Source organism: Stenella coeruleoalba (assembly GCF_951394435.1).
Source record: "Stenella coeruleoalba genome assembly, chromosome: 11".
In the NCBI taxonomy this organism is placed as follows: Eukaryota; Metazoa; Chordata; class Mammalia; order Artiodactyla; family Delphinidae; genus Stenella; species Stenella coeruleoalba.
In genome coordinates this window covers 100906125-100932083 of record NC_137157.1, presented here as the reverse complement: position 1 = coordinate 100932083, position 25959 = coordinate 100906125, and the positions used below count along the sequence as shown (strand labels likewise).

Here is a 25959-nt window from a genome sequence, read left to right as displayed (position 1 = left end):
TGGCAGTGGTGTGCAGCCCTAAAGACCTGGGGACTTGTGGACAGAAGCACCAGTGGGTGGGCTGGTGGCTGACTCGAGGGGCATCTCTGGAGAAGGGGGGAGGTACTGAAAGGTGGAAACTTCCAGGAGGCCCTGCGGCCCGTGGGAGGCCGGATGGAGCCGGGCTGGGGGCAGAGATCATGCAGGCATCTGAGATGGCCCTGTGGAAGGCCACACGTCGGGAAGGCCCTGGTGTCTGAGGAGTGAGCGCTGGCAGGGCCGCGGGTGGGAGACCGTGCTCGGACGGGCAGGCAGGTGCAGAGCGCTGGTCAGAGATGAAGAGGGGACAAAATCCGCCTGTCCCAGCTCAGCACAGAGAGAGCTCTGCTGCGAAGCAAGAAATCAGCCCCTCTTGCTATTTTTTATAAAAAAAAATAAGCCAGAAGATGTGACAGGTGGCAGAGCCATCGTGCATGAGATAATTATGTCTCTGGGGCACTGAGAACCAGAGCCAGCAGCCTTTACTGCTCCGAGCCAGCTGATAACCTTTCCCACCCAAAGATGCTGCGAGGGCTGCAGGTTTCAATCACGTTACACGGCACGTGGGCGGAGGCCGGGGCCACGGGTGGCATCTTACTTAGGGCCACAGTTTAAAGGAAAAACAAATGTCTTCCAGCTGCGCCTGGATGGTGGGGGCCGGGGTGCTCCCTCCTCTAGCCCAGCCAGGCTTGCTGGACAGCTGACCCCTCGCTGAGGGACGTGAGCTAGCATGGGCGGTCATCAGCCCGGCAGCTCTGCCACAGGGCCTGGCCCGGCTCCACCTTCTCTCGGACATTCCCAGAGGCCTCTCGGGGGCCTTCAGTGCAGACCACACGCCCTCCCCGTAAGCCTTCCTCTCAGTCCGGTGGGTCGTCAGCAAAGGCGGGTTCTTAAGAAGTCCCACGTGGGGCACTGAGGTCTGAGCATTCGCGTCTCCCAGGCAGTGGCTCTGGGACGCGGCGCGGGAGGACCAGGGCTCCCGTTGGGGATGACGTCCTGGGTAAGCGTGGTCACTGGCTGTGGCTCCTTCCTGGGTGTTCTGGAATGTTCTGAGGCGGAGGAAATGGAGGGGGACTTTCTCTCCCCCGTGGTTGCGTGTCCTGACGTGCGAGCCTGGACGCCACGCTGAAGCCTGATTGCTGTTGCCGCTCTCAGGTTGTGAGCATCGTTCCAGGCTCACTGGGTCCAAAGCACTCACCCCTCCAAGCTCTTTGTTACTGGAGCACCCCAGGTAAGGAGGGGGGTCCTCGGGGGCACGTGTCTGGAGACAAAGGGAAGCCCAGGTATGGGAGAGCGGAGGGCCTCACACTCCCCGTGTAGGAGGGTCAGTGCACTTCGTGGGACCAGGGGCACCCGGTCTCCGCAGCCTTCGTGTCCTGGGAGGTGACCACCAGCTCGGGGTTCGGAGAGCTGCTCACGCCGCCCGTGAGCAGGGGAGCCGGGAGCCTGCGGGCGCCGTGTCCGCTGCCCCAGCCCTGCGTTCCAGCCGGCGGTGCCGGCCCCTGGATCCCAGCGAGGCCACAACACCGGGGGGCCCGGCTGCTCCAGACCCTGCTTGGGACCGGCCTGCTCAGAAGGCGTGCGGGCTCCCCCCAGTTACTGCTCCACAAGGTAGGATTTCCTCCCCATGTTTCCCGTGGATTCTTGAAGAGCAGCAGGTACCGAAAGTGGGTACCTCGCATGTAAGGCCGCGAGCGCAGCCCTGCTGGGTGGGCCTGACCCTTGTCCAGCCCAGCTGCCTCTTTCCCTCAGGCCTCCACAACCAACCTCCCAGGAAACCGCGGTTGTCTTTGCTGATGTGAAGGTTTAAAACGGGAGACACGCCCGGAACTCCCTCTGCTTCACTCAGTTGCTCAGTTTGCATTTGTCATTATTGGACAAATATTTGAACTTCTTGGGAGCTGCTTGTATGCTTAGCCTTTCCGCTTCTCGGAGTCGTGAGCCCATACGTTTGCTCCCTGCCGTGTGACACAGCGATTCCCCGAATCCTCCTGACTCGCCCTAACGTCTGTCAGATGGTACTGCAGGCACCACCTAGGCTGACGCACGTCTGAGGCGATGTCCTCGACTCCATGCACGGCTGGTGTGGACGCCCGTCACAGTCCACCTCTTGGGGACCCACTAGCTTGAACCTCCCGTGCTATCCGGGGACCCCTAGCTCACTTCTGTGATGAGATGCACGTCCATCGGTATCATCGACCCTCTGCATCGGAGCCCGTTTCTGACTCTACCTTCTTCATAGAACTGTGTGCTTTGAGACTAAAGGGACCTCGCACACACCAGCTGGATTGGGGTCTGCCATTTTACAAGGTGCAGCCTGCCTCACTCACGGGGCCTCTCCTGCAGAAGCCGCAGGCACAGAAGAGGTGCAGGGGGTCCCCGCAGGCGGTCCCCAGGCCCCTCTAGGAGCCAACGGGCAGCCGCCCTGCCCGTCCCAGGGGGCGAGCCTGCGGTTGCCGCCCAGGCCCAGCTCTGGGACTCCTGGCGCACGGCTCTCTCCCCGCTTTCGGTCCATCCCAGAGTACTTCTGTGGAAGTCCGTGTGTCCCTCTCTGACGCCAGCTGCGCCCTAGTCTCAGGCAATGTTGTCCTGTAAGTGCCAGTCTCCTTCGTGGGCTTCTTGTCTTGAAGATGGTCCTGCCTCCGCTCTGAGGAAGGCCGAGGCCCAGCAGCTCCAGGGTCACTGCCTGTCCCCGTCCACGGCCTCACGTCTGGAGGGAGGGTCCCCGGCGGCCCGCTCCCGCCCCGCCTGCCCCGAGGCTGCAGCTCCTGCAATTAGGACACACAGAGAATGCAGCCCTTTTCCATCTCCGCACGTGACCCCGGCCTGAGCCGCGTCGCATCACCCCCAGAGCTGCTACGGCAGCCGCTGCGCTGAGTGCCCGCCGCTCGGGGCTTCTCGCTCCCGCACAGACTCTTCCTAATGTCCGAGGGTCCTCAAGGATGGAAAGCTCACCAAACCAACCAGCTGTGTTCCACGATTTCTCACGGTCTGTGACAAAGACCAAGGCCATCAAGGGTCTACGCGGCTCTGCTCCGCCCCCAGCCCCGCCCCTTCCCACCCAGGCCTGCCCCGGACGCTCTGCCTTCTCTCCCTCATCCCCCCAGCACCTCGGAACCCGCTGTTGCCTCTGATTGGAAGATCCTTCCTTCCTCCGCCCCCTCCAGTTCTCAGCTCAAACTTCCCTCCTTCAAAGCAGCTTTCCCTAAGCTGCCAGTCTAAGGCGTCTCTGCATCACTAACCCTGCATTACAGTCACGCTGCCTTCTGAATGCTTTCCCCAACTTACAGGGACGGCTCCGTGTCACTTTCACACCAGATTGGGAGCTCCAGGGAGGTGGTGTCACCTTGCTCTCGGGTTCGGTGTCACCTCGGCCCAGCACCAAGCGCGCCTGCTGCCTGATGAGGGTGTGAGCGGAGAGCCCGGGCTTGCTGCTCCTCTCCCGGTGGCCTCCGGGCTTGTGCTTGTCTGTTCTCCTGGCACCTTTTCATCTGTACCTTCTTCTTTGCCTTCTGCGCGTCGGTTTCCCAGCCTTCAGCCCTGGCCTCTGGCCCCGTGGACAACCCCGGTGCCGCGTGACCGCACCCATCGCTTCTATGCTGGGGTCTCCAGCACGTGGTCCAGAGCGGAGCCCCGGCCTCCACACCCTGCAGCCCCGCGGGTGACTTCAGTCTGTATCGCTTCTGTCTTCAGACTTGAAGGACAGTTCCTTCCCCTCACCACCTCCCCTGCCCGGCTGCCCCCTCCCCAGCAAAACATCGCTTTGCGGGCCCTGTCTGTCTGCCGTGCCCCCTCGGAAGCATCTTCAGCCAGGCCTCCTCCCGCTGCATGGGCTGTTCGCTCTCCGCTTCAGGAACGCTAGCCTCTCCCTGGTTGTCACAGCCTGAGCCCCAGCCCCCGCCCGTCCACGCTGCTTCCCCACCAGGAACGCTGGCGGTCTTCTTCCATCGTTGTCTGGGGCGGGGCGGGGAAAGACGGTAGTTTGTTAAGGACACACTGCCATCCCGGCACTGCGACAAGGCACTTTATCCGCACAGAGTAGGCGCGTAAATTCGGATATTCGTGGGGAGGGCGGCCCATTTCCACAGAGCCATGGACGCCTGCAGAGCACGTCCTCCAGATGCCTCCTCCCTCTGTGGGAACATGCCTCCTTCCAACAGGGCCTCGAGCTCCCAAAACACTCTCCAGTGACTGAGCGCCAGCGCCACGGCCTCTCCGGGTCTGTCACGTGGGCCCAGAGCCAGAGGGCGGGGTCCTCGTCACCTTCCCTCCGACCCTTTGGGGACCTGCCATCCACCTTTGCTAGCATGGCCGCCCGGGGCCAACGTCCAGAATCCCAAGCGTGCGTTTGTATGGTTCCAACAGGAGGTAAGAGGGAAGGGCTCAGCCCGCTGCTTCAGAACGTAATTAGCACTGTATTTTAGCAACATTTGGACAACAATTGCTTCCCAACGATGCTGGGAATCAGCAGTGCAGACTCCCCGGTGCCGCTGTCAGGGTGAGGGATGGTGAGGCCCATGTGACCTGGAAACAGTCTGTTCCGGCCCTCCCGCCCCTCGCTCGGAGGCTGGCCCGGCCCAGGTTAGATGTACCCGAACCTTCTGAAAAGGCCCAGATACGGAGGCATCTTGGCGGGGAGAGGTGAGCTAGGAGCCGTTCCACCGACGGAGCGACTCAGACGCCCAGGCACCTCGGGGCTGGTCCTCCTCCGAGCCCTCTGTGCGCCGGCCCTTGCGGTTTCTGGGGTGAGTCTTACATCTCCCAGGCACCAGGACAAGCAGCTCCCACTTCCCACTGTGGAGTGTGGAAGCTGCAGGAGGCCTGACGCTCAAGGTCAGCCTGACCCCTAAAGGAACATGGCTTCAATCTGTGGACTCTGGGAATGAAACCAGCAGTTTGCTCATTTTTAGCAGTTAAGCCATTTTCCCTTCATTTCTCGGTGGGGGGACATCTCCCAGGGACCGCTGGTGTCCATTTTTAAGATGGAGCTAAGACGGATGGATGATGGTGGTAACCCACGGGGGCCGTCCCTCCGCACACCTGGCCCAGTCCTGGGCCCCAGTCAGCTCGGGAAGCTGGGGGCTGGGGCTTGTGTTGGGGAGGGTCGCTGGGCTGGCACAGGTGCACTTTTATTAGCTGAGTCTGCACTTCAGACACCTGTGCTCCCTTCACTGGGTGGGTAACTCAGAGCTGCAGGTAAGACCCACGTCTCCCGGTGTATTTTCTTGCCTGTCTGCTTTTCTTCCAGGTCACATTTATCAGAAATGAAAGGGTGCTTAGCAGGACCCAGGGAACCCAACAAAGCTGCTCTGGAGAGAGGGGTGAGGGGCTGGGAAGAGACAGACTTCAGAGCCCCCCAACCCACACACACACATACACACACACACACACACACACGCATACACACAGACACACACATACACACATACACACAGACACACACACACACGCATACACACAGACACACACATACACACAGACACACACACACATACACACACATACACACACAATACACACACATACACACACATACACACATACACACACATATACACACACACATACACAGACACAGACACAGACACAGACACACAGACACACACACACACACACTTCTCTGATGGCGTGGAAAGGGGCTCAAAATCCCAAAGTCAGACCCCTGCCCGGGAAGCACAGGACTGCAGAGCAGCTCCAGCCAGGGCCACACTGCCCCCAGGGCTCCCCTCTCCACCCAGGACTCGGTTTCCCTGCCCGCCCCCGCCCCCGCGCCTACTCACGCCAGCCTGGCCCCGCAGCTCTCTCCCTCGATGTCGCCTCCAGCCACGTTTTCCGTGTTGACAGACTCGGTCTCACTGGTGGGCATGCTCACTGCAGGGCCGGGTCGAAGGGATGCAGAGTGAGGCGCGGAGGCAAGAGGGGAGAGAACGGTTAGTCTGCAGCCCCCGGCCGGGTCCCATGTCCTCGACTGACATGCCCGCTGCTCGTCTAGGGTGACCCTTGCCACCCGGGACACTCTAAGTGGGATAGTGGGAGGAGACGCCTGGGAACACTGACCCGAGTCCCTCCTCTACCCTCGACCCCCTGCCCTTGGACAAGCTGCACACGCTTTCCCATTTGCGTCTGCTCCTCGCTGTAAAAAGAATTGCTTTCATGACGGTAGTTTATTTTTCTTATTTCTTCCCAACCCTCCTCCCCATTCTAAGGGGCTTCATCCCCACACTTAGGGCCCAGCCTGTCTGTGGAAAGGGCTGCTCTAGGGGCTGAGCCACTTGATGGATCTGGAGGAGGGTCTGTCCCTCGTCCTGAGTCCTGCATGCTGGGTCCTGAGGACAGAGCCTGAAATAGAGCTCAAAGGGGACAGCCATTTCCAGCATCCCACTGCAGACACAGGAACGAGGAGTCTCCGTGTGGGACCCACCAAACCACTGAGATGAGATGTGGCCTGAAGACAGACGGCAAGAAAACCACCTCCCCACGCATCCTGATGTTTCCATGTCAACAGGCCAAGCTGGGACACAACCCGTCCAAGTCCACCATGGCCGACCCGCCCATCCCGTCCCCAGGCTCCTCCTGCATTTCCAGGGCAGCCAGAGCTTTCTAGCTTGGAGCCCAGTTTGGTGGCTTAGAAGAAGCCATTTCCTTTATTATTATCTTTTATTCCAAATAAAAGTTTATCTCAAAAGAGTTCTTCTCCTCCTTTTTCATCTTCTATGGCCCTTTTAACACGACACACAAGGAGTTCCTTATTTCTCCCGCCCGTGTCCTTTAGAATGGCCGTCACATCCTCGGTCATGGCTCAGCCCTGCTTGCAGGTCAGCAGCCCTCGTCTGGCGGGCAGGTCAGGAGCCCTCAGTGGCCACAGAACCTGCATGAGTGAGGGTGTGGCGTCCGGTGACGTGGGACCAGTGACAAGTGCCCCCGGGGCTGCCACAGCCCAAGAACTGATCACGCTGTTCGGATAATTCTACTGGTCGTACGGATGATGCTGGATGGGGGGCGTTCCCGGTTTCTTTTCTTTTGGATGAAGTCAAGTCGGGCAGGTGTGAGAGACTCGTTCTGAGAATGTGGGAGACACAGCCGGAAAGCCCACGGCTTCCCACACGCTGGACCGTCCTGTGTCCACCCTCGACGCGTTCTCCATAAACTCGGGTGAAAACAAATCCAGACGTCATTTCAAGGAAGCCTCGTGCTGGATGGACTTTGGACATCGCCCAGCTTTCTCGTCACAGGACAGGGAAGTGAGGTCCAGGGAAGGGCCGGGTGCCCGGGTCACCGTGGCTGGGGTCTCGGACCGGATCACAGGTGTCTTGGGCCCCCACCCTGTGCTCACCTCGATGGCCCCCGGGGCTACACCCCAGACGAGATGGGGCTCTGGGGGCATCACAGGTGCGTGGGGAGCAGGCAGATGGTGGTGCTGGACTTCACAGCGCTTACAGGTGGCCCCTTCAGTGACCTCAACCTTGGCCGGCGCTCCTCACAGGAAAGGCCCCAACAGGGCTCAGCCACCGCTGGTTGTCGTGTCCGCTGACTTGATACATTTGAAGGGACAAGGAGGTGGTGGCTTCGGGTGGGACAGGCTATCCTCCCCTCGCACACACGCACGCACATGCACGCGCACGCACGCGCACGCACACCAGGAGACGCGCGCTCCCGCCCTACCCCGTGGGCACCAGCACATAATTTACACGCACGGGGGCATGGGGGACGTCACAATGGGTTTCTGGGGGGCGATTAGACCAAGCGAACTCCCTTTCCTTCTAATCAAGCAAGCCCTTCGGGCACTTCCTCTCACAGACAAGATATCAGAGTCGAAAACCAGGAGTAAGACGTGGACAGAGCTCAGGGTCAGCCTCAGGCAAAGAAAGAAAGAAACAGGGGACTTGGCGACCGCACAGAGGACGTCCCGCTAACCTCCAAAAACAAACTAAGAGATAGTAAAAATTGATAAATCAAAACAGGTAAGAACGCAGAACAAAATAGGACCCAAACCCCAAATCACATGAATTAACAACACAAAATAAACAATGGATCCTGGGGAGAAGGGGTCACTCCCGCAGAAGTGTCTACACTGGCAGGTGGGCACTGATTTTGAGGAGACGGATACCCAGGAGGGTCCCAACTCATTCCTCCTTGTTAGTGGGAATCCCGAAGATTCGGTCATGAGAGGAAAGGGTCAGGCTTGTTTTCACCCCACGTAAACAGCCGTCTCCGAAGCACACTTATGTTCACAATTCAAAGCTTGAAACAATATGGATGGACCTGGAGGGTGTTACGCTCAGTGAAATAAGTCAGAGAAAGACAAATACCGTATGACGTCACCTATACGTGGAATCTAAAAATAGAGCAAACTAGTGACTATGACAGAAAAGAAGCAGACTCACAGATACAGAGAACAAACTAGTGGTTACCTGTGGGGAGAGGGAAGGGGGGAGAGCAGAGATAGGGGGAGGGGGCTAACAGGTACCAGCTACTATGTATAAAATGAATAAGCTACAAGGATGTACTGTACAGCACAGGGAACACAGCCAGTACTTTATAATAACTTTCAATGGAATATAGTCTATACAAATATTGAGTCTCTATATTGGACACCTGAAACTAATATGATATCGTAAAGCAACTATACTTTAATAAAAAAAAGAAAATAGTTTAAAACAATGCTTCGCACACCAAAAAAACCCAAAACCAAAAACAACCAACACAAAGCTTGGAATAAATGGAAACTTTACAACCAGTAGCATTATTTGTTCACTTCTCAAAATTCCTACACGAAAACAGGGCTGAGAGTTGAAGAGTTGAAATGGATGACTTAGCAAATTTCCCTTCTAGAAAGACACATGTCAGTTTAGAAGGACAAGGGTCACTCAGGTGAGCGTCTCATCGTGGGGGTCTTTGATTTGGCAGTGGGTGGGGTAACGGGCTGCCAGCCTCCAAGTCTGTCTGTCCACACAGATGCCCGAGGGGACAGTCCTGGCCGGCGGGGGCCCAGGTCACGGACCTGCTACACAGAAGCTCAACCAGCTTCTGGCTTTGGCATCGATACTGTCCCATCTTGTTTGACTTCAGAAATAGCTATGTGATCACTTTAAAAATACTAGAAAGAGCTTGATAAAAACACTGCCTTTCCCTCTGTAACTGAACTTGACCAGGCCTGGTGAGTCACACGGGCACAGGCGGCAGCCGCCCGCGTGGAACGTGGTCGGAAGAGCCTCCAGTCATGCCCCTGATGGTGGGCAGGAGTCTCTGGGGAGCTGCTCTTCGGGGTCAAGGTGTGGATTTAAAGGTTCCTCGCTTTAAATAACAGTTTACATCCACATATTAGTTCCTATTAATTTGCGATAGCTTATCCCACAAGCACCTGATGGGGTGAAGATGGTCTGTGTTTCTATTTCTAAGGGGTTAGACAGAGGCCACAGCTGACCCGTTTAGGGACTTGTTACCCTAGAGATCACCTTGGGTTCATCTTGGAAACTGAGAGTCCAGGCCGGCCGAGGCTGGGATTGCTAATGCTGGGCCCTATTCTTGGGGAGGCGGCAAGCCTGAGTCTCCCACTGGCCACTCAGATGACCGGTGGGTTGGAAACTGAGGCAGAAAGACGGCAGAGAATCCAGGGGCCAGGGCGCACCTTTCCTGTAAAGAAAGGCCTCTGAGGAATGAAATGTGCTGTTGAGTGGACTCAGGAAGGATGCTGAGGGGAGGCTAGTTTCCTGACTTTCTAACCTCACCGTTACCAGGGACTGTGGATCAAATGTTGGGTCTCTGGGCTGTCCTGTCCCTTGGCTTCTGCTGAGAAGATTCCGAAAGAAAATGAGATTCTCATGAAAGAGTAATTAACAGCTGCCGCTGCAGGTGGCGGAAACGTAATTACATTTTTAGGAGCATCAGTGAGCCGTACAGACACCATCCTGCCAAGAACGGATTCTCTCTCCAAACTTCCACTCCTGGGGGCAACGTGCTCGAACGGCGCTTCATAGGACCACGTTTCTGCATCTCGAGGGAGGTGCTCAGTTCTCATCTCCCAGGAACTGATGACGTCCCAGGTCTGCTACAGAGCAGTCGTGTGGGTCCTGGGCAGGCTGGTTGTAATAAGCCACTTCCACCACAGGATAATCTCAGACTGGAAACTACATGAACCGTGCTGGGCGTGCACGGGACCCAAGTGGTCGTGGAGACTGGGGTCCTCTGGAGCACTGGGGTTCGCGAGCCCCCTGCGGGTTGACTCATTACATCTGGGGACCCCCTGTCACACCAGCTACCGCCCTACCCTCTGCCTCAGACCTTCCTGTGCAACGGGACTGCCTAGACGGCCTCAGGGCAAAGCTCCAGGTGAGAGGTCGAGGGGCGGATGTGGGCGGACTTGGGCAGGCCTGCGAGTCTGGAGTCTGGAGCCTTCCGTCACCACGCCAGCCTGCCTTTGTCTGTGGGCTGGAGCAGCAGGAGCGGCTGGGCTCTCCTGGGACTGGCTGAGAGCAGTGCCCAGACCTGAGCTGGGAGCCTCACCATCGGGTGGAGGAATCCTCCAGGCGGCTCTTGGTGGAAGAGGCCTGGGGGCGCAGGGCCAGGCATCCCGGGGGTGTCAGGGGCCGGAGGAACTGAGGGTGTTTCTCAGCCAACCTGAACTTGCATTTCTCCAGGGCCGGCCCAACTGCCAATCCTGGGCGGGCCCGATGGCAGGATCTAGTCGCCAGCCTCCTACGAACTCACAGATGGAGCTAGAGAACTGCTTTGCCACTTACTTGGCCAGACACCCGTTTGATCATCTTTTTTGCATACAAGTGGTCCAATTAGTATTCTTTTTCCGAAAGTACTGATCCAAGTTATGGTTAACAAGCAAAAGGAGTCCTAATTTCCTGCCTTGCTGACTCCAACCTGGAATCCCAAACCCCCGTAACCGGGCTCCATCCTGTCTGTTAGGGCCACATGTGTCCCCTCAAAATTCACAGGTTGAAATCCTGACCCCTGGAACCCCAGAGTGTGGCTGTGCTTGGAGCTGGGGGGGTCTTTAAAGAGGTGATTGAATTAAAACGCCATCACAAGGGTGGGCCCTGATCCCTTATGATTGGTGCCCTTATCAGAAGAAATCTGGACACAGGCACGCACGGCGGGGAGATGGGGATACACCCGGGGGGTGGGGAAGAGGCCGTCTACACGCCAAGGACAGGGGTCCAGAGCCGTCTCCCCTCAGGGCCTCAGAAGGAACCAGCCCTGCCGACACCTCGATCTCAGGCTTCCAGCCTCCAGAGCCGTGAGAAAATGAATGTCTGCTGTTCACGCTGCCTGGTCCACGGTACGTGGTTATGGCGGCCCTCGCTGACGCACACACTATCCCCCCACATCCCTGTGCCCGTGATTTCTGCAGAACTCCAGCCCAGGTGGGGCTGCCCACCTCACGGCCACCTTCATCCCAGCCTCTGGGCTTTCCTACGAGGCCCCGTCCATCTCCCCTTCACCTATCCCAGGGGTCGGGGAGCTGCGGCCCTCGGGCCAGACCCAGACGGCTGCTACTTTTGTAAATGACATTTTGCTGGAGTAGGACTGTGTCGCTGGCGGGTGTCACCTAGGGCTGCCTTCCCTTGGCCCGCGAGCCTTTTGGAGGGTGTGGGTGCTGCCCCCACCTGAACCGTTCACATTTCCCCCATTCCAGTAGGGTGCCCTCCAGGACCTGCTGCCCCCGAGTCCCCTCTCTGAGCCCCCCAGAACTCTGGGGTCTGTGAGAATTTTCAGTAACAACCTGGATGCAAGCCCTAGTCCCAGCCCTCCCAGCCGGTATGTCCGGGTGAGTTATTTAACCCTCCTGAGCCCAGGTTTCCTCATCTGCAAAACAAAAGACAACGGTGCTATTTATGTCAAGGGCTTCTGAGAAGCGCTAAATGAAACAACATTTGTAAAGTAACTGTAAAACGGAAAGTGCTGTAAATTTGCTAATATTACCAACGAATTTCCATTTGTTTTCTTCTAGTTTGCTCTTAGTTCACGTGTATGTCACATGTGTCTCCCTGACACAATTGTAGCTTTCTCGAGGCCAGAGACTTCACATTAGAACTCTCTGGACTCCTTTCCAGGTCCTAGTGGTACTGGCGGTGGAATTACAGTAGACACTTGGCGTCTTCGTGGGGCTTCAGGGCTGCTCCGACGTGCTGGGTGGCTTTGGGGTCTGTCCTTCAGCCGCTCCTTCACCCGGTGCCCGGGAGGCTGCCCTTTGCAAAGGGCCCGCGGGAGGCACCAGCAGGACAGCGCCGTCAAGGTCCATTTGGGGCTGTCACCCTTGGCGCCTGCATTTTTATGAGCCTCTCCTTAAATCGCCCAGTTCTCAAGCCTCTGTTTGCTGTCAGGACCTGACCCACACACCTCTGGGTGCAGGCAAGGTGAACAGGATGAACCCATTGACAGGGAGAGGTCATCCCCAGAGCGGGGGTGAGGGGACCTGGTCTCCATCTCCAAACACAGGAAGTCTTTTCTGCCTGCTCAGCAGGTTGGTTCTACGAGGACCAAAGGGGTGGAGGGCGAAGAGTCTGCCTGCGCGTCGGAAACGTCCCCACGACGGCCTGGTTGCCTTCAGGGGCCAGGAGATGCCCACTCACCTCGTCCACTCACTGCCTCCCGGATCCGGCCCTGCTCGAGGCCCTCCTTCTCCACTGCCGACTCGGGAAGGCCCGCGGCCAGGTGACCCACGAGGGCCAGAGGGGACCCTGCCCCACAGCACACAAGCGAGGACAGCGGATGGGCTCACACGGGACGATGCCTCCACTCCTTCCACTGAGCCCTGAACCCCATAAAAGGCGTTATCTAAGTCTTAATCTTAGAACTGTTCCAGAGTTTCTCAGGAGACCTGGGCTCGCTGGAAAGGCTGACTGTTCTTTAGAAGAGAGAGATGGTTTGAAACCCAGGGACCAGGGACCACTGTCTCCACAGCCAGAGGCCCGGAGGCGCCGGCAGGACATGGGATGCCCACGTCAGAAATGACTTCAAGGGGGGCCAACCTGGGTCGCCTGGGCCTTGCTGCCCCGACACCGCTCCCCTCAGGGTCCTGGCTCCTATGAGGCTCGCGCTGTGGGCTCAGTGGCCCAGGAAACCCAGAGGGGAGGAAAGGACACAGAAGTTCTGGTTTTCAAACGGTGTCACGGGGCACCAGGGGGTGGGGGCAGGGTGGGACGCGGAACAGGCTTATCGTGCGAGAAGGGGTGTGTGTGGTCCATGAAGTGAGCAGGGGCAGGGGGCTGGCGGGGGGCTTGGGCAGATTCAAGCAGCTCTCCTACTTCTGCTGATCGCATTGCCGGGGAACTCCTTTACTGGTGGTTCGCAAAGCAGGCGTGTAGATAGGGCATTTGCCTGATCCGGGAAGCAGAGAGGAGGTGCAGCCTATGCCTTCTTCCCACGATACTGCGGGAGACCGAGCCCCCCGCAGATGGGAGGTCAGCAGGGTGAGGACAGAGGGGCTGCAGGGCTGGCCCGGTGTGGGAGGGGACAGGAGACGGGCGGGGTGGGGGACAGGATGAGGGTGTGAGCAGGGAGAGGCCCTGGGATGCCTTCCAGCGCTGAGATTCTACCCCTGGATGCCTTCAAGGCACAGATGACATTTTTCAGGATGCTGGCTCTGGGAAAGAAAAGCAGAGACCGGCGGGCGCGGAGGTCAGCTGCCAGGGGCGGGGGGAGGCCGGGCGAGGTCCTCAGATGGTGGGCACTTTCCCCTTTGGCCGCCGGCTGCTCGGCCGAGAGGGAGAGGACCAGCGTCTGCAAAACGAGGCCACGCTCTCCCTGGCCCGGCCCCCAAGACGCCGGAGCACAGCACTCGAAGAAAGGCAGGGCCAGCGGGGGCTCAGGGTCTACAGAAAGCCGGGTTACGCCAGCACCGCTTTCCATTTCCTTAGGGAATTAAGGCCCAGGGAAGGAAGGGTTTGTGCGAGCTCACAGAGCTCTGAGTGGGAGAGCTGAGCCCACGAACCAGGTCCCCCGTCCCCCCACCCCCTTCCTGTCACCAGGTGTTTCGGGCCATAGGGGCTGCCTGGCAAAAGAGGGAGTGGGTGGTCTTCACAGCCAGACAGGCTTTGGTGTGGCACCAGGCTAAGCCTCCTACTGGCTGTCTTGTCTTGGGAAAATCATCTGAACCCCATCTTCCTCATCTAAAAAACCGAGACCATAATACCGATCTTGGAGGGTTAAGCAAGGATTAAAGGTGATACAGGTCAGAGGAGGTGCTTCATCAGTAATAATTCCCTGTGCACGCAAGGCCCAGACGCTGCATGGATTTACTGGGGGTGAAAAAGCAAAACGCGGGTCCAAGAGGAGGGCCTCAGGACCACTCGTTTGCATCAAAAAGGTCACCTGCAGTCTGAGCTCTCCGCTGCTCCCCAAGGTGGGCTGCAGTTACCACGTTCCCTTTGGGGTTGTCACTGCTTCATGAATATTCATGATGTCCCTACCTAACAGTCACCTACCCTGACAGGGTCCCTGCCCTGGAAATGCTTCACAGCTTGTGAGAAGACAATTTGTAAAAACTGTGATTACTCACGAGAAAAAGATTTAAGCGTGACTGGACAAAAGAGAGCTGCACTAAGCCCCCCTTTTGTGCCCCTTTAATTCTCCTTTCTAACCTTAAACGGAGGCCAGGACCCACCGGAGCCTGTGTTCTGTCCTGTGCACTTGTTCTCTGCCACGCCGGAGAGGCTGGGACCACACCTGGCCTCCACGGTGGTCCATCGAGCCTCACACTGGGCGCTTCTGTTTGGTCAAGATGAAATGTCACGGGCCGTGGACCCTCTGGGGCTGGTACTGCTAGAGGTCTGTAGCTCAGCTGGAAAGAATTTTTCTTCTCTGAACCAGTGACACTAGTAGCAGAGTGATATGCGGCCTCAGCTCCAGTTTGGTTTTAAATAGATTTGGGGCTCAACATATTCTTTAATATGCGACAATTGGGTTAGTCTAATGACAAATGTCATCCCCTGCCACCGTCAGAGAAGCACACCATTTCCATTAGGAGTGATGCTTCCTGGCCAGATTAAGGCATGGAAAATAACTTCTGGTCGTCAACAATTCCCTTCAGTTGCACTGATCTGATTAAACTTAGCAGCAGAAAGAGGAATTTACAAATTAGATGCTGTTCTCTATTTATTACCAAAATGGCTGCTCTCCACTCCATCCAGGAGCTACAGTTGAGATCTCATCAAGTCTCAGCTGGTGATAACATTTAGCCCGTACATCTCCATCTCTGCCAGTGCATGAAGTAAGCCCTTCGCCAAAGACCGCATAACGGACGAAATCAAACCCCCGTCCCTCGGAAGGGAGTCGCCCTTTTCAGCCTTACATGTACTCAGCGTTCCGGTCCTACAGAAGCAGCCGGGAAGTTATTCTGGGTCCTCTCTTAACCTTCTCCCGACTGCCGTGCGAGGTTGGCTAGCTGACCTCGCTGAGAGAAAAATAAAACAAGGATACTTCCGGCAAGTCTCTGGATGTATTTGAAGAAGAACCGGGAGGAGAGGTGAGTACGTGAAGAAGAAGACCGAGGAACAGAAAACACCGTTTTCTCCCAGAAGTCAGAGAGCAGCGTTGACAGCCAAGAAACGGAAGATGAAAAATTAACTTGTGCGTCTGATTCATTATGTAGCCTCTGCGGGACCAGGTCTGGTCCTGTCTGGTTTTAGCCTGACACGGTCACAAGGCGGGTCCAGGTCACCTACCATTCCCAATGGCAGAATTTCAAAGACTTCCAGGCCAGGACCCCACTTTTCTCCACTAATTTCCACCCTTTTCCAACCAACATGCACTGACGGCCTATCTGCCAGGCTCCGGACAGTGACGGGGATGCAAAGCTTCCCTCCCTTTCCAGGTACACAACCCAACCCAGCAGGGGATAAGATGGATAATAGGTACACTAGGTCACGTACATCAGTGCCGTGACACAGGTGTGGGATAGGAATGTGGGAGCAAAGAGGAGGGGCGTGAGCACGGGAGGGAAGGAGGGGAGGGGTGCCCGAGGAGGGCTGGGAGCACGGCGGGTCCTAAGGCAGATGGCGGAGCTGGGCTCTCCAGGCGGGAGGGCAGGGTGGACCCGGCGCCGGAGGGTCTTCAGGAGTAGCTCGCTTCCAGTGTTCAGGGGACCCTGCAGGAGACCCGGAGCAGAAGCTAATGTGCGTTAACTTCCAACTATAGACACAAAACCTAGAGCTGGAAGTGTCTCTGCAGCTGTCTGATCCGACCCCTCCTTTTACAAACAGGGAAACCGAGAGAGGCACACTGCCCGTCGGCTACTGGGCGGGGCCCGGAAGTCAGGTGGCCTGTCGTTCGTTCTCAGGCCCCTACTCGGTCTACAAAAACACAGCACGATTGTGCAGACCGGAAACCCTGGCCTCCAGGTAGGAGAGAAGGAGGAGGGCCTTTCACCTCCTACTGCTGTGCTCGCAACTCTTCTAATCAAGGGGCGACTGAACAAATTGATAGAATCCATCCATTAAGGGATTATGGAAATGATAATTCATGGAAATGATTTTACACCACCTAACAGGCTCAAAAAGAAGCTCTACGAGTCCTCCTGAAGCTTGGGGCCTTCCTGGTGAAACCTAGACGCTCTGCCTGACGGTCAGCGGCCAACCAGCCTCAGCTTCCCAGGCATCGCACGGTCGCGGAAGGAGCTGCGGGCAAGGGGGCTGGGACCCCCTACCGCGGGCCGCACTTTTCGCACCAAGAAGATGCTCACCCCCCAGGTGGCAGCACCGATCTTTTCCTCTGTCTCTACCGCACAGAGCAGACGTCACACCAAGCTGCTTGTCCTAGCTGGACCCACTGGCTGGAACAAGTATTAGTAAACACAACGAGACTCTAATTCTGAACGCTCCTGTCAGGAAAGGGGTCCTCAGTTTCTTCCCGCCCATGTGTGAGTGTACCTGCCTGGTGCGGGTACATGTGCTACTTTCAGAGAATTTTGTTAGCATAGTGACTAGCCTGATACTGGATACCATTATCCTATCTCATGAGTCACTGAAATGAGATATAAGGGTTGGGCCGCTGATTTGAAGCTTGGAATTGGGAAGGTAAACAAAGGCTTTTCACCTTCAGGCCAACCTGTCAGGCATTTAATTAGGGCTTTTCACCTCATCAGCAGGTTGTTGAGAACAGGTCTATTATCTCCCCCCAGGAGCAGAGGCACAGACAAGCTCCAGGGCAGCTGTAATGGTTCTGTAATAGCTCGTGGCCCGTATTTTTGTTTTCTCTTGACCTCTGGTCTCGGAGGGCTCGTGCGCCTGCGTCAGACACATTCTGAAGCCCTCCGAACAGGACTTGGGGTCTGTTAGTCAAAACCAGCACTGTGCTGGGCGAGTCACTTTCAGAACATCTATTTAGGAGCCATCAAAAGCTCCTCTGTCCAGACATTTAAGAATATCTTAATATCCTTACTTTTTTGTAAAAAAAAAAAAAAAAAAAGCCTAACACCGAAGAACCTTATCGAAATTCAAATGTGTATTTTTGGAGAGGATAAACCTTTCTCACAGCTCTGTCTAGTGAGTTTCCCCTGCAGACCTCTTTGCAGGGGGTAAGTCTGGACAGTCTGATGAACTCGTATGAATTAAGTCTAAATTGCAAACAATGTATATTTTCATGAAGCTGAGTAAACGGCTTTCTTCCTTGTCCTAGCCTACTATCGGGACGTCACTGGGAACAGGACATTCTGACACCCGCCTTCCTCGACGACCTCTACAGGACACTGTCCACTCGGGGACCGCATGCTGAGAACAGGGTCTTAAGGGCAAACACAGTCTTCTTGCTCATCCTCTCCTTGAGGAGGGGTGTGCTGACTGTCAACCCGGTGTGGATCCAGGCCAGGGGCAGGAGGAAGGAAGTCTACGGTCTTTGCAGTGAAGTCCAAGTACAGGCTTAAATTCGGGGGGTCTGGACACGAGCAAAACTGCTTGCTGTGTTCTGGGAAGGCCTGCCAGGTTCCAGCTGGGCTACCTCTGAGCGCGTTGTGTGATCTGTCCTGAGACAGTGTTGAAACCTACGTGTCTGTTTGGAGGAAGTGGATCTGTAAGCACTGTGAACAAGAGGAAAACCTCCCCTTGTCTGTCTTCAGAAATGAGCCAGGTTTGCAGGAAGCAGACCTATGACACCCAGCGCCCACCCCCATGTCCCCGCACTCACAGGGGGCCACGCGTGTCCCCACGGCGGCCGGATTCTGTGGTTTCTGATCCCGATGGAGCCGTGCACTTGGCTACAGCAGGAATCCGGGGTCTCCCACAGGGGTACAGAAAGATCATTGCGATGGACTGAACGTGTGTGTCCCCCCAAATTCATGAGTTGAAACCCTAATCCCAGTGCGATGGTATTTGGAGGTGGGGCCTTCGGGAGGCGATTAGGGTATGAGGGTGGAGCCCTTCTGAGTGGGATTCGTGCCTTAGAAGAAGCGGCCAGAGCACTAGGCAGGCGTCCATGGAGGAAGCGGGCCGTCCGTGAGCCGGGCAGAGGACCTCCCAAGAACATGGCCATGCTGGGCCCCAATCGCGGACGTCCGGCCAGCAGAGCCGTGGAAGCCGATGTCTGTTGTCTAAGCCCCCGTCTGTGGAGATGTGTCACAGCAGCCCCGTGAGGGCAGAAGCAACACCTAACGTGGCCCCGCCGCCAGTGGTCCTCCTCCCCACTGCCTCTGCCCAGCCTCACTCTGTCACTCGCCTCCTGTGTGAGAGTCCATCCACCCCCTGCGGTACCGCCCTCCTCGGGGCAGCTCCCCGAGGGCAGGGCTCTGCTGCTCCGGACGCGGCCCCAGCCCTGCCCCTCGAACCACGAGGCCCAAACACAGAGTGCCACCAGCCCAGGGTCACAGCAGGTGCGATCGCTGCTTAAGGCGACGGTCCTTGCTGCTCCGCGGAAGCACACAGCAGGTGCGATCGCTGCTTAAGGCGACGGTCCTTCCTGCTCCGCGGAAGCGCACAGCAGGTGCGATCGCTGCTTAAGGCGACGGTCCTTCCTGTTCCGCGGAAGCACACAGCAGGTGCGATCGCTGCTCAAGGCGATGGTCCTTCCTGCTCCACGGAAGCACACAGCTCTCCTGGCAGCACTGCAGCTGCCACAGAGGCCCAGGCACGTCCATCTGATGAAGTGACCCAGAAGGACGGAGCCCTCACAGCCCTGTGTTTGGGGCTGTTACTCAACTCTTACTCTTCCATCAGCCACCGAGTCATAAGGGCAGAGATCACATGAGGGGGAGCCACTGGGATGCTACCCAGGGCACCTTTCAGGGTAGTCACGGATAGAGACAGCGCAGGGCAAAGGGCTCCCACAGCCAAGCAGACGCGACAAACCAGCTCCCGGGGGTCCCTTGGGGGCGGGCTCTGCTGCATCCCTAGGTCAAGAACAGCCCGAGCTGTGCATCCCCAAGACGCCTGGGCCCTGCCGGCCCCGGTCCCTTCCTGTGGACGCCGGCCATCAGCGGAGGGCCATCTTTCCCGCCGTGACTCCCACTTCAGGCTGTGTCAGCCCCTGGAACCCCTGGGTCCCCCTGCTTCCAGCCCCCCGAGCCCCAACCAACTGTTCACAAAAGGAGCTGGGTGACCTTCCCACGGTCAGATCCCTTTGGTGGCTCTGCTGAACCCACAGGAGAAAGCCCACGCCTGAGGCCGTCTGGGACCAGTCTCAGCCCCGCTTCCGGATTGACCTTCGGTTTCACCCCAAAACCCGAAACTGAAGTCCTTCCCTCTCCCCTCCCCCCCCCACTTGTTCTGCTCTTTACACCTGCAGCTGCTTCCTCATCCCTTTGGCCTCGAGAGCCGCTGCCAATCTGTGGGCGGCAGAGACGTGGCTGCGTGTCCACCACGCTCCCTCCCCCGGCCGCCCCTGGTCACTTAGACTGTGTCCGTTCCCCTCGCCCCCCACCCCGGAAGCTATGGGGGCTGTAAACTGTTCTGGCCAGTGGCAGGCGATGCCCACTCTCCCAGGCCTGGCCTCTACATCCTCCCCGGGGCCCTCCAAGCGCCCTCTGCCTCCCTCCTCTCCTGCCCAGACGCAGGGGATCCGCAGAACCTCTGAGGCCGGGGGGAGGTGAACTTCCCTCCTGCCAACTCGACCCGCATGGAACCAGGGGCAGGAAGCACCCTTCACCTTGCCAAGCGGCTGAGACTTTCTCACTACAGCACTTAGCCCACCTGACTGGCACGGCCGCACCCCAGCCCTGGCTCACCCCCCTCCGCCCCCAGGTGACAACTCCCCACGCCAGCAGGCGACAGAGGCGGGAGCTGCCACCCTCTCCTCCACGGACAGCCTCTGGCAGAAACCGTGTCCTGGTGCAACGGGGCTTTTCTCTCCCAGGGTCTACGTGGAAGGGAGGGCGGGGGCGGAGCTGAGGGTGCTTCGGGATGAGCCCCGGTCACCAGGGGGTGGCTCGGAGGGAAATGAGGGCCGATTCACCCCTCAGCGCCTCCACGGAGCTACCATCAGCCCCCAGGTGTGTCCATCTGTTCGCAAAGCTTTACAAGAAAATCACAGCAGCGCTTTACTGGGGGCTACCTGGGCGGGCTGAGTGGGCGGATCCATTTGCCTGTGGGTTTGGTGGCCTCAGGGAGGTGACATGAGCCCCCATGGTGAGGCTGTTGCTGGTTGGAGGCCCCCCCCACCCCGCCCATCGTGCCAGGATCCTGGGACCGTCAGAGGTTCCGCCGAGGTGACCCTGCAGCCACATGACCCCGCAGCACTGAAGGTGATTACATCACATTCCTCCAGGTGCACACGCCAGGGCAGGACAAGGGCTGGTCGCTGCCCTGGAGCACCCCTCCCTGCAGCCTCCCAGCTGACCAACACCCTCCCCCGACCAAGTTCAAGGAGTCCCGAACCGAAGGAAACTCCAACGGGTGGTGCCACTGATGTGCCCCCTTTCCAAGCACAGCTGCCCTTAGACCACTCCGGGCGGGCGGCTTCTGACCTCAGTGAACCTTCTACCTGAGCAAGACGTTGCCATGACTCCCTTTCACGCTCCAGACACAGTCCTCACGATCATAAAGCCCATCTCTCCCTGCTTGTAAAATCACACTCAGGGCCCTTCAGGGTAACGTTTAAGATCAGATTTTCCACCCCCCGCCCAGCCCTCCTTCCCTCCGTCCACCCCGCTCTGCGCGTTAGACCGAGGGTGTTACAGATGCTACGACGGAGGGGTTAGAGGGACCTCTTCCAGACGCTTCTGGCCGGACACGCAGGGGGGTCCCTGTACCAAGGGCGGGGCTGAGGAGGGGTCCGGGCGGCGCTGGACTCAGGCCCACATCCCCGAGTCGGGGGCAGCGTACAAGCTGTGGGACATGACACGTTACCTTCTCTGAGCCCAGCTCCCCGTCTACAAAGGGGGCGTCAGTGCCCACGGGAGATAATCCCGGGGAGGACGAAACGAGACCGTCCCTGTCCTGCTCCCTCTCGCGCCCCCGTCCTGTCCGCCTTGGCGCTCTAGCCCAGGAGAGCCCGCAGATGCCGACCCTCGCCCACTGTCCAACCTCGGGATCCAAAGAGCAGCTCCACACCGGCTGTGGAAGAACGACACCCTCGAGGAGAGTGCGTGAATGAGAAGGGCTCGCCCTTGCTCCACTGGCTGCCAGCTTTCCCTTTTACCGTGTGGCTTTCACACCCTCCTTCCTTCCAGAAGCTACTCCACCATCCAAGGAAGATGGCTGTGGTCTTTACAGCCGGCTGGCAAGCTCCCCCAGAGCTGGTTTTGCTTTAAGAAGCGTAGGACGGCTTGCCTAGGCTGGGAAGGGACACCTGCTTCTCACCGTACGCTCGACGTGGCCCTCGGGGGCCCCTCCACTGCACCCAGGCTGGGACACTGGTGTCTACAAAGTCATGGGCCCGACAGCAGAACAGCCAGACTGCTCCACGGCGGACGGGCTGTCTGTGGAGATACCACCCCCGCCGGGGTCCTGTTCTGACCCGATTCCCGAGTGAGGGTCTGCATACAACATGGGTGTCTGGGACCCGCCCAGGGGAGTTGTTCCCAGCAGCCCAGAAGAACCCATGAAACAGCCTCACTGCAGGGCCCCCGGGCCGCTGGTCTCTGCGCTGCCTCTGAGCCCCGACGGCCCTCATCGCCAGCCCAGGCGAGCTGTCCCCACCTGATCTCTGCGGCGGTTTCCAGCACTGACGTTTTAGGGTTTGATTAGGACGAGCTAAGGTGATGCGCGGGGCAGCCGAGGCGTCTGCTGTCCCGCAGGGTGTGGGGTTAGGATGGCCTCCAACACGATAACTTTGGGTCCAAAGTAAGAAGGGAGTCGGGAAAAAAGCCGTTGCTAGTGTCTTTCTCACGCCGTCTGACCGGGTGCTGGTGGGACGCTGTCTCAGGACTCCAGGCGTGTGGCAGCCATGCCCACGAGTAAGTCCAAGGAAAACTGATTAAATTGTAAAAAAAAAAAAGCTCAAATAATGATGCACGTGCCCTTGACACGTATACCGTGTAGACCAGTGATGTTCAGATCACCGCTCTCGAGCCCCACAGGACCCTTCCGTGGGCAACCTGCTGCCCTCGGAGGCCCTCGAATCTCCATGCGTCAGTAACATGCAACCCCAGATGCCGCAGGGCGGCGGTGGCCACGCGGCTCTGCTGGTGAACGGTGATCGCAGAGGGGCTCCTGCGAACAGAACTGAATACGCTGGATAAATACTTAACCTGCTTACAACTCAAGTGTTTTGGTTCCACGGTCTGTCTTTTCCAGGTTCATCTGCACAAATGTCTGTCTTCGAGGACTGGGGCTGCACTGAAATGGTCTTAACGACATGAGAGAGAGATTCCCATATGCACAGATACTTAATCCACGCATTCTTTGATCTTGAGGAGGAGAAAGAAAGAAGAGAAGAAATTCCCGTCCCACGAGGGCGGGGATTCTTGAGGACTTTGTGCATCGCTGTATCCTCAGGGCCAGAAACAGCGCCAGACACAGAGCAGACCTTTAATTGCTTGATGGGTGGATGGGTGGGTGGAAGGATGAACGAACTGAGTGTACTGTAACGTATTTTTTATGTAATTTACCAGCCAACTCATAGACTCTAATTGTTTAGAGAAACACCTCAAACGATGCCCTCTCTCTGCTGCCTTCCCGAGCCCTGTTCTTTCCACGGCCACAGTGGCATCTGTAGCTCTTGCTCGAAAAATGAGTAACTGGGCTCCCGTGGGCGAGCTCAGCTACCACGCAATGACGTGTCACGGAACCGTGTCCGCACTGGAGCCACCCTGTGTCACCGGCGCCCGACAGCTGGCATTTCCTAAGTGCCGACGGGGCCCCTGCCTGGGGCACAAGCACGAGTGTCCAGAGCCATTGGTCAAGAGTGATAATACCCTTTTCCCTCTTTTCTCAAAAGACGACTTAATTTTTGAGCTGAAGAGAACTGGCAAATACACTGTATTGTAATCTTTTAGCAATTTCAAAGGCAAAGACACTACTTTGATAGAAACGCATACCATTAGTAGCAGCATTTCTTCCCTTGTATTTGTTTCAAAGGGCAAACTACAAAGTTCTGAAGATCAGAATATAGTTTCTGAGCCGTGGGCCTACCTTTTCTGTGGATCTGTTAAGCGGCCAGTCCCTTAACAAGCCCGTCTTGTCCACTCTGCTCTTCTTTTTTTTGTTTTTTTTGCAGTACGCGGGCCTCTCACTGTTGTGGCCTCTCCCGTTGCGGAGCACAGGCTCCGGACGCGCAGGCTCAGCGGCCATGGCTCACGGGCCCAGCCGCTCCGCGGCATGTGGGATCTTCCTGGACCAGGGCACGAACCCGCGTCCCCTGCATCGGCAGGCGGACCCCCAACCACTGCACCACCAGGGAAGCCCCACTCTGCTCTTGACCGGACTTCCCTGCCGCCCCGGCCTCTGGACAGGCCTCCTGGCTCCATACCCAAGCGTCCCTCATTCAGTTCCTCACGTGCCTCTATTTTATCCTCTGTCTTGTTTTCTTAGATGCCCAGTCCCTGGCCCCCTCCCCCTAGAACCGGCCCGCCACCATTTCCACGACGGAAGGCGGCAGGCTCCGTTCCGTCCTCTGAGGCCAAGGCTGAGGGTGAGAAGCAGACCCCAGGCTCCTCCAGCACCAGGGACGAGCGCAGGGGAGGGACGCCAGACTTCATCCACATAAGGGCTCATGAGAACCCTGGCAGAGACTCTGTCCACTGGGGCAGGCCGCACACTGTGCTCTTCCCAGAGCTCGGGCAGAAAGAGGGGGTAGATGGGCCTCGTCCACTCGATCCGCTCCAGCAGCAAAGAATTCTCCATCAGGGCAGGACAGGGAAGCAGCACACCTGTCCTCAGAAAAGAGCGGGATAACCGTGTCTCTGTGGACGGCCACCGAGTGCTGCGCGGGCAGTGGACACACAAGTTTCTACGAACGTGTAAGAGACACGCTCCTACCATCCGTGGTGAGCTGGGCTCCACCGTGGCCAGGGTGCAGACCGGAGCCCACAGCCCGCTCCTGTGCTTCGCAGCAGGTGTCGACGAGGCTCCCAGGCTAGCTCACTATTCACACACGGCTGGCTGCCACAGACCATCCCGCATCCACGATCCGTCAGCAGCGGAATGGACGCTGCCGGCGTCTTTCCAGGAAGATTCTCAGCAGCATCGCCGCTCACTGTTCTAATCCGTCTAAGGCCTTGTCGTCCAACGTGCAAAAACTCCTTAGCAGAGCGTGAAGGCCTCCCGTTACCAGTCCCTGGCTGTGTGTGTGTTTTAATTTTGTGTTCATTCCTTGAGCAGAGTTATTGGAAAGCAAGTCGTGGAAGGCTGTATTCAATCCGTCTCTGGAACGATGGAGGCGGGCCTGCTCTCTGCTCACACCCAAGTTGTCTTCCTTCTCTCTCCACCTGCTCCCCCTCCTAGATTCCCACTTAGAGCTCAGGTACCAACGAGCAGGGACACGCAGAACCCGGCCAGGGGGCATGAACACAACCGGCAGAATCTACGTCCACGCCCAAGGCCACTGTATCCGCACGCGCGTCAGGATACACATGCACACACGCGTCCTGCGCCCTCCTGGCCTCTGTCAGGACACAGCGATGGACACCCTGCTCCCCCGTCAGCCCCCGGAGCCTCAGCGGGTCTCTCTCCTCCCTCTGGGCCTGGGAGCCTTTCTAGCTTCCCCCGCTTATCTGACTGGCCCCGCTCAGCAAGCATGTCGGCTGTTTAACCTGCTTGGTTCCTTGGTCAGAAACGTCCCGATTCAAATGTGCGCAACCCCAGGAAGGGGGCCCGCGGGAGGAGAAGAGAGGGGCTGGGGTCGGTTTCTAAGACCTAAAGCTATTCTGCCAGTTTCCTCCGGGTTTCCCCAACCTTCCCATTCAGCACCTTCCCAGATCTTTGAATCTAGCCTCCTCGAGAGAAACCTTGGGCTCTTTTCCCTGAGAAAGCGCAGTGGTCCTTGGAAGGGGAGGGGGGGAGCCTGCTTTCCGGTGGTGGTGGGGGAAATGGTCCCGTCTGAACAAGCCTGGAGCAGGACTCCTGCCCCGGCCCAGGGAGCCGGAGCTGGGAGGAGGATGTCGGATTTAAAACCAAGAGCCCGACTGAGCAGTTTCCCCCGTCCCGGGACCAGAGGTTCTAGGACGACTATATCAGGCTTTGTTCCACACGTGGCACTGATTTCTGAGAGCAGAGAAGATGGCTACAGGGGCCGCACCGTCAGGACGGGGGGGAAGCCCCCCGCCTCGCCCAGACCCCAGCCCCAGTCGGGGAGGCCGCTCACTGTTTCGGGGTTTCTCCTCGTCCAAGCCCTCGTCCTCGTTCTCGGGGTCGATGTCCTCCGCCTGCGTGATCCAGTCCAGGTAGCCCTTCAGGTCCTCTTCCAGCTGCTGCTTCTCCCGCAGCTTCTGGAAGTCGCCCCGGGCCTTGGCCTTCTCCCTCTCTTTGGAAAACTCTCTGGCGAGAGGGCGGAGGGACAAGAAGAACAAAGCATTAATTGCTTCGCATGGGAAGCCTCCGGCCGCACCTGCGCTGCACAGACCGC

General features: G+C 57.8%; 1 protein-coding gene across 1 annotated transcript in view; it reads right to left on the bottom strand.

The window, feature by feature from the left end:
* CACNA1C (calcium voltage-gated channel subunit alpha1 C) overlaps positions 1 to 25959 on the bottom strand; it is a 457740-nt gene that overhangs the window by 105516 nt on the left and 326265 nt on the right. Inside the window, exons 9-10 of the mRNA XM_079938602.1 lie at positions 25699 to 25871; positions 5799 to 5889 (exon numbers count right to left, since the gene is read on the bottom strand). Coding sequence (XP_079794728.1) covers positions 5799 to 5889; positions 25699 to 25871 — 264 coding nt within the window. The remainder of the gene's footprint in view (positions 1 to 5798; positions 5890 to 25698; positions 25872 to 25959) is intronic.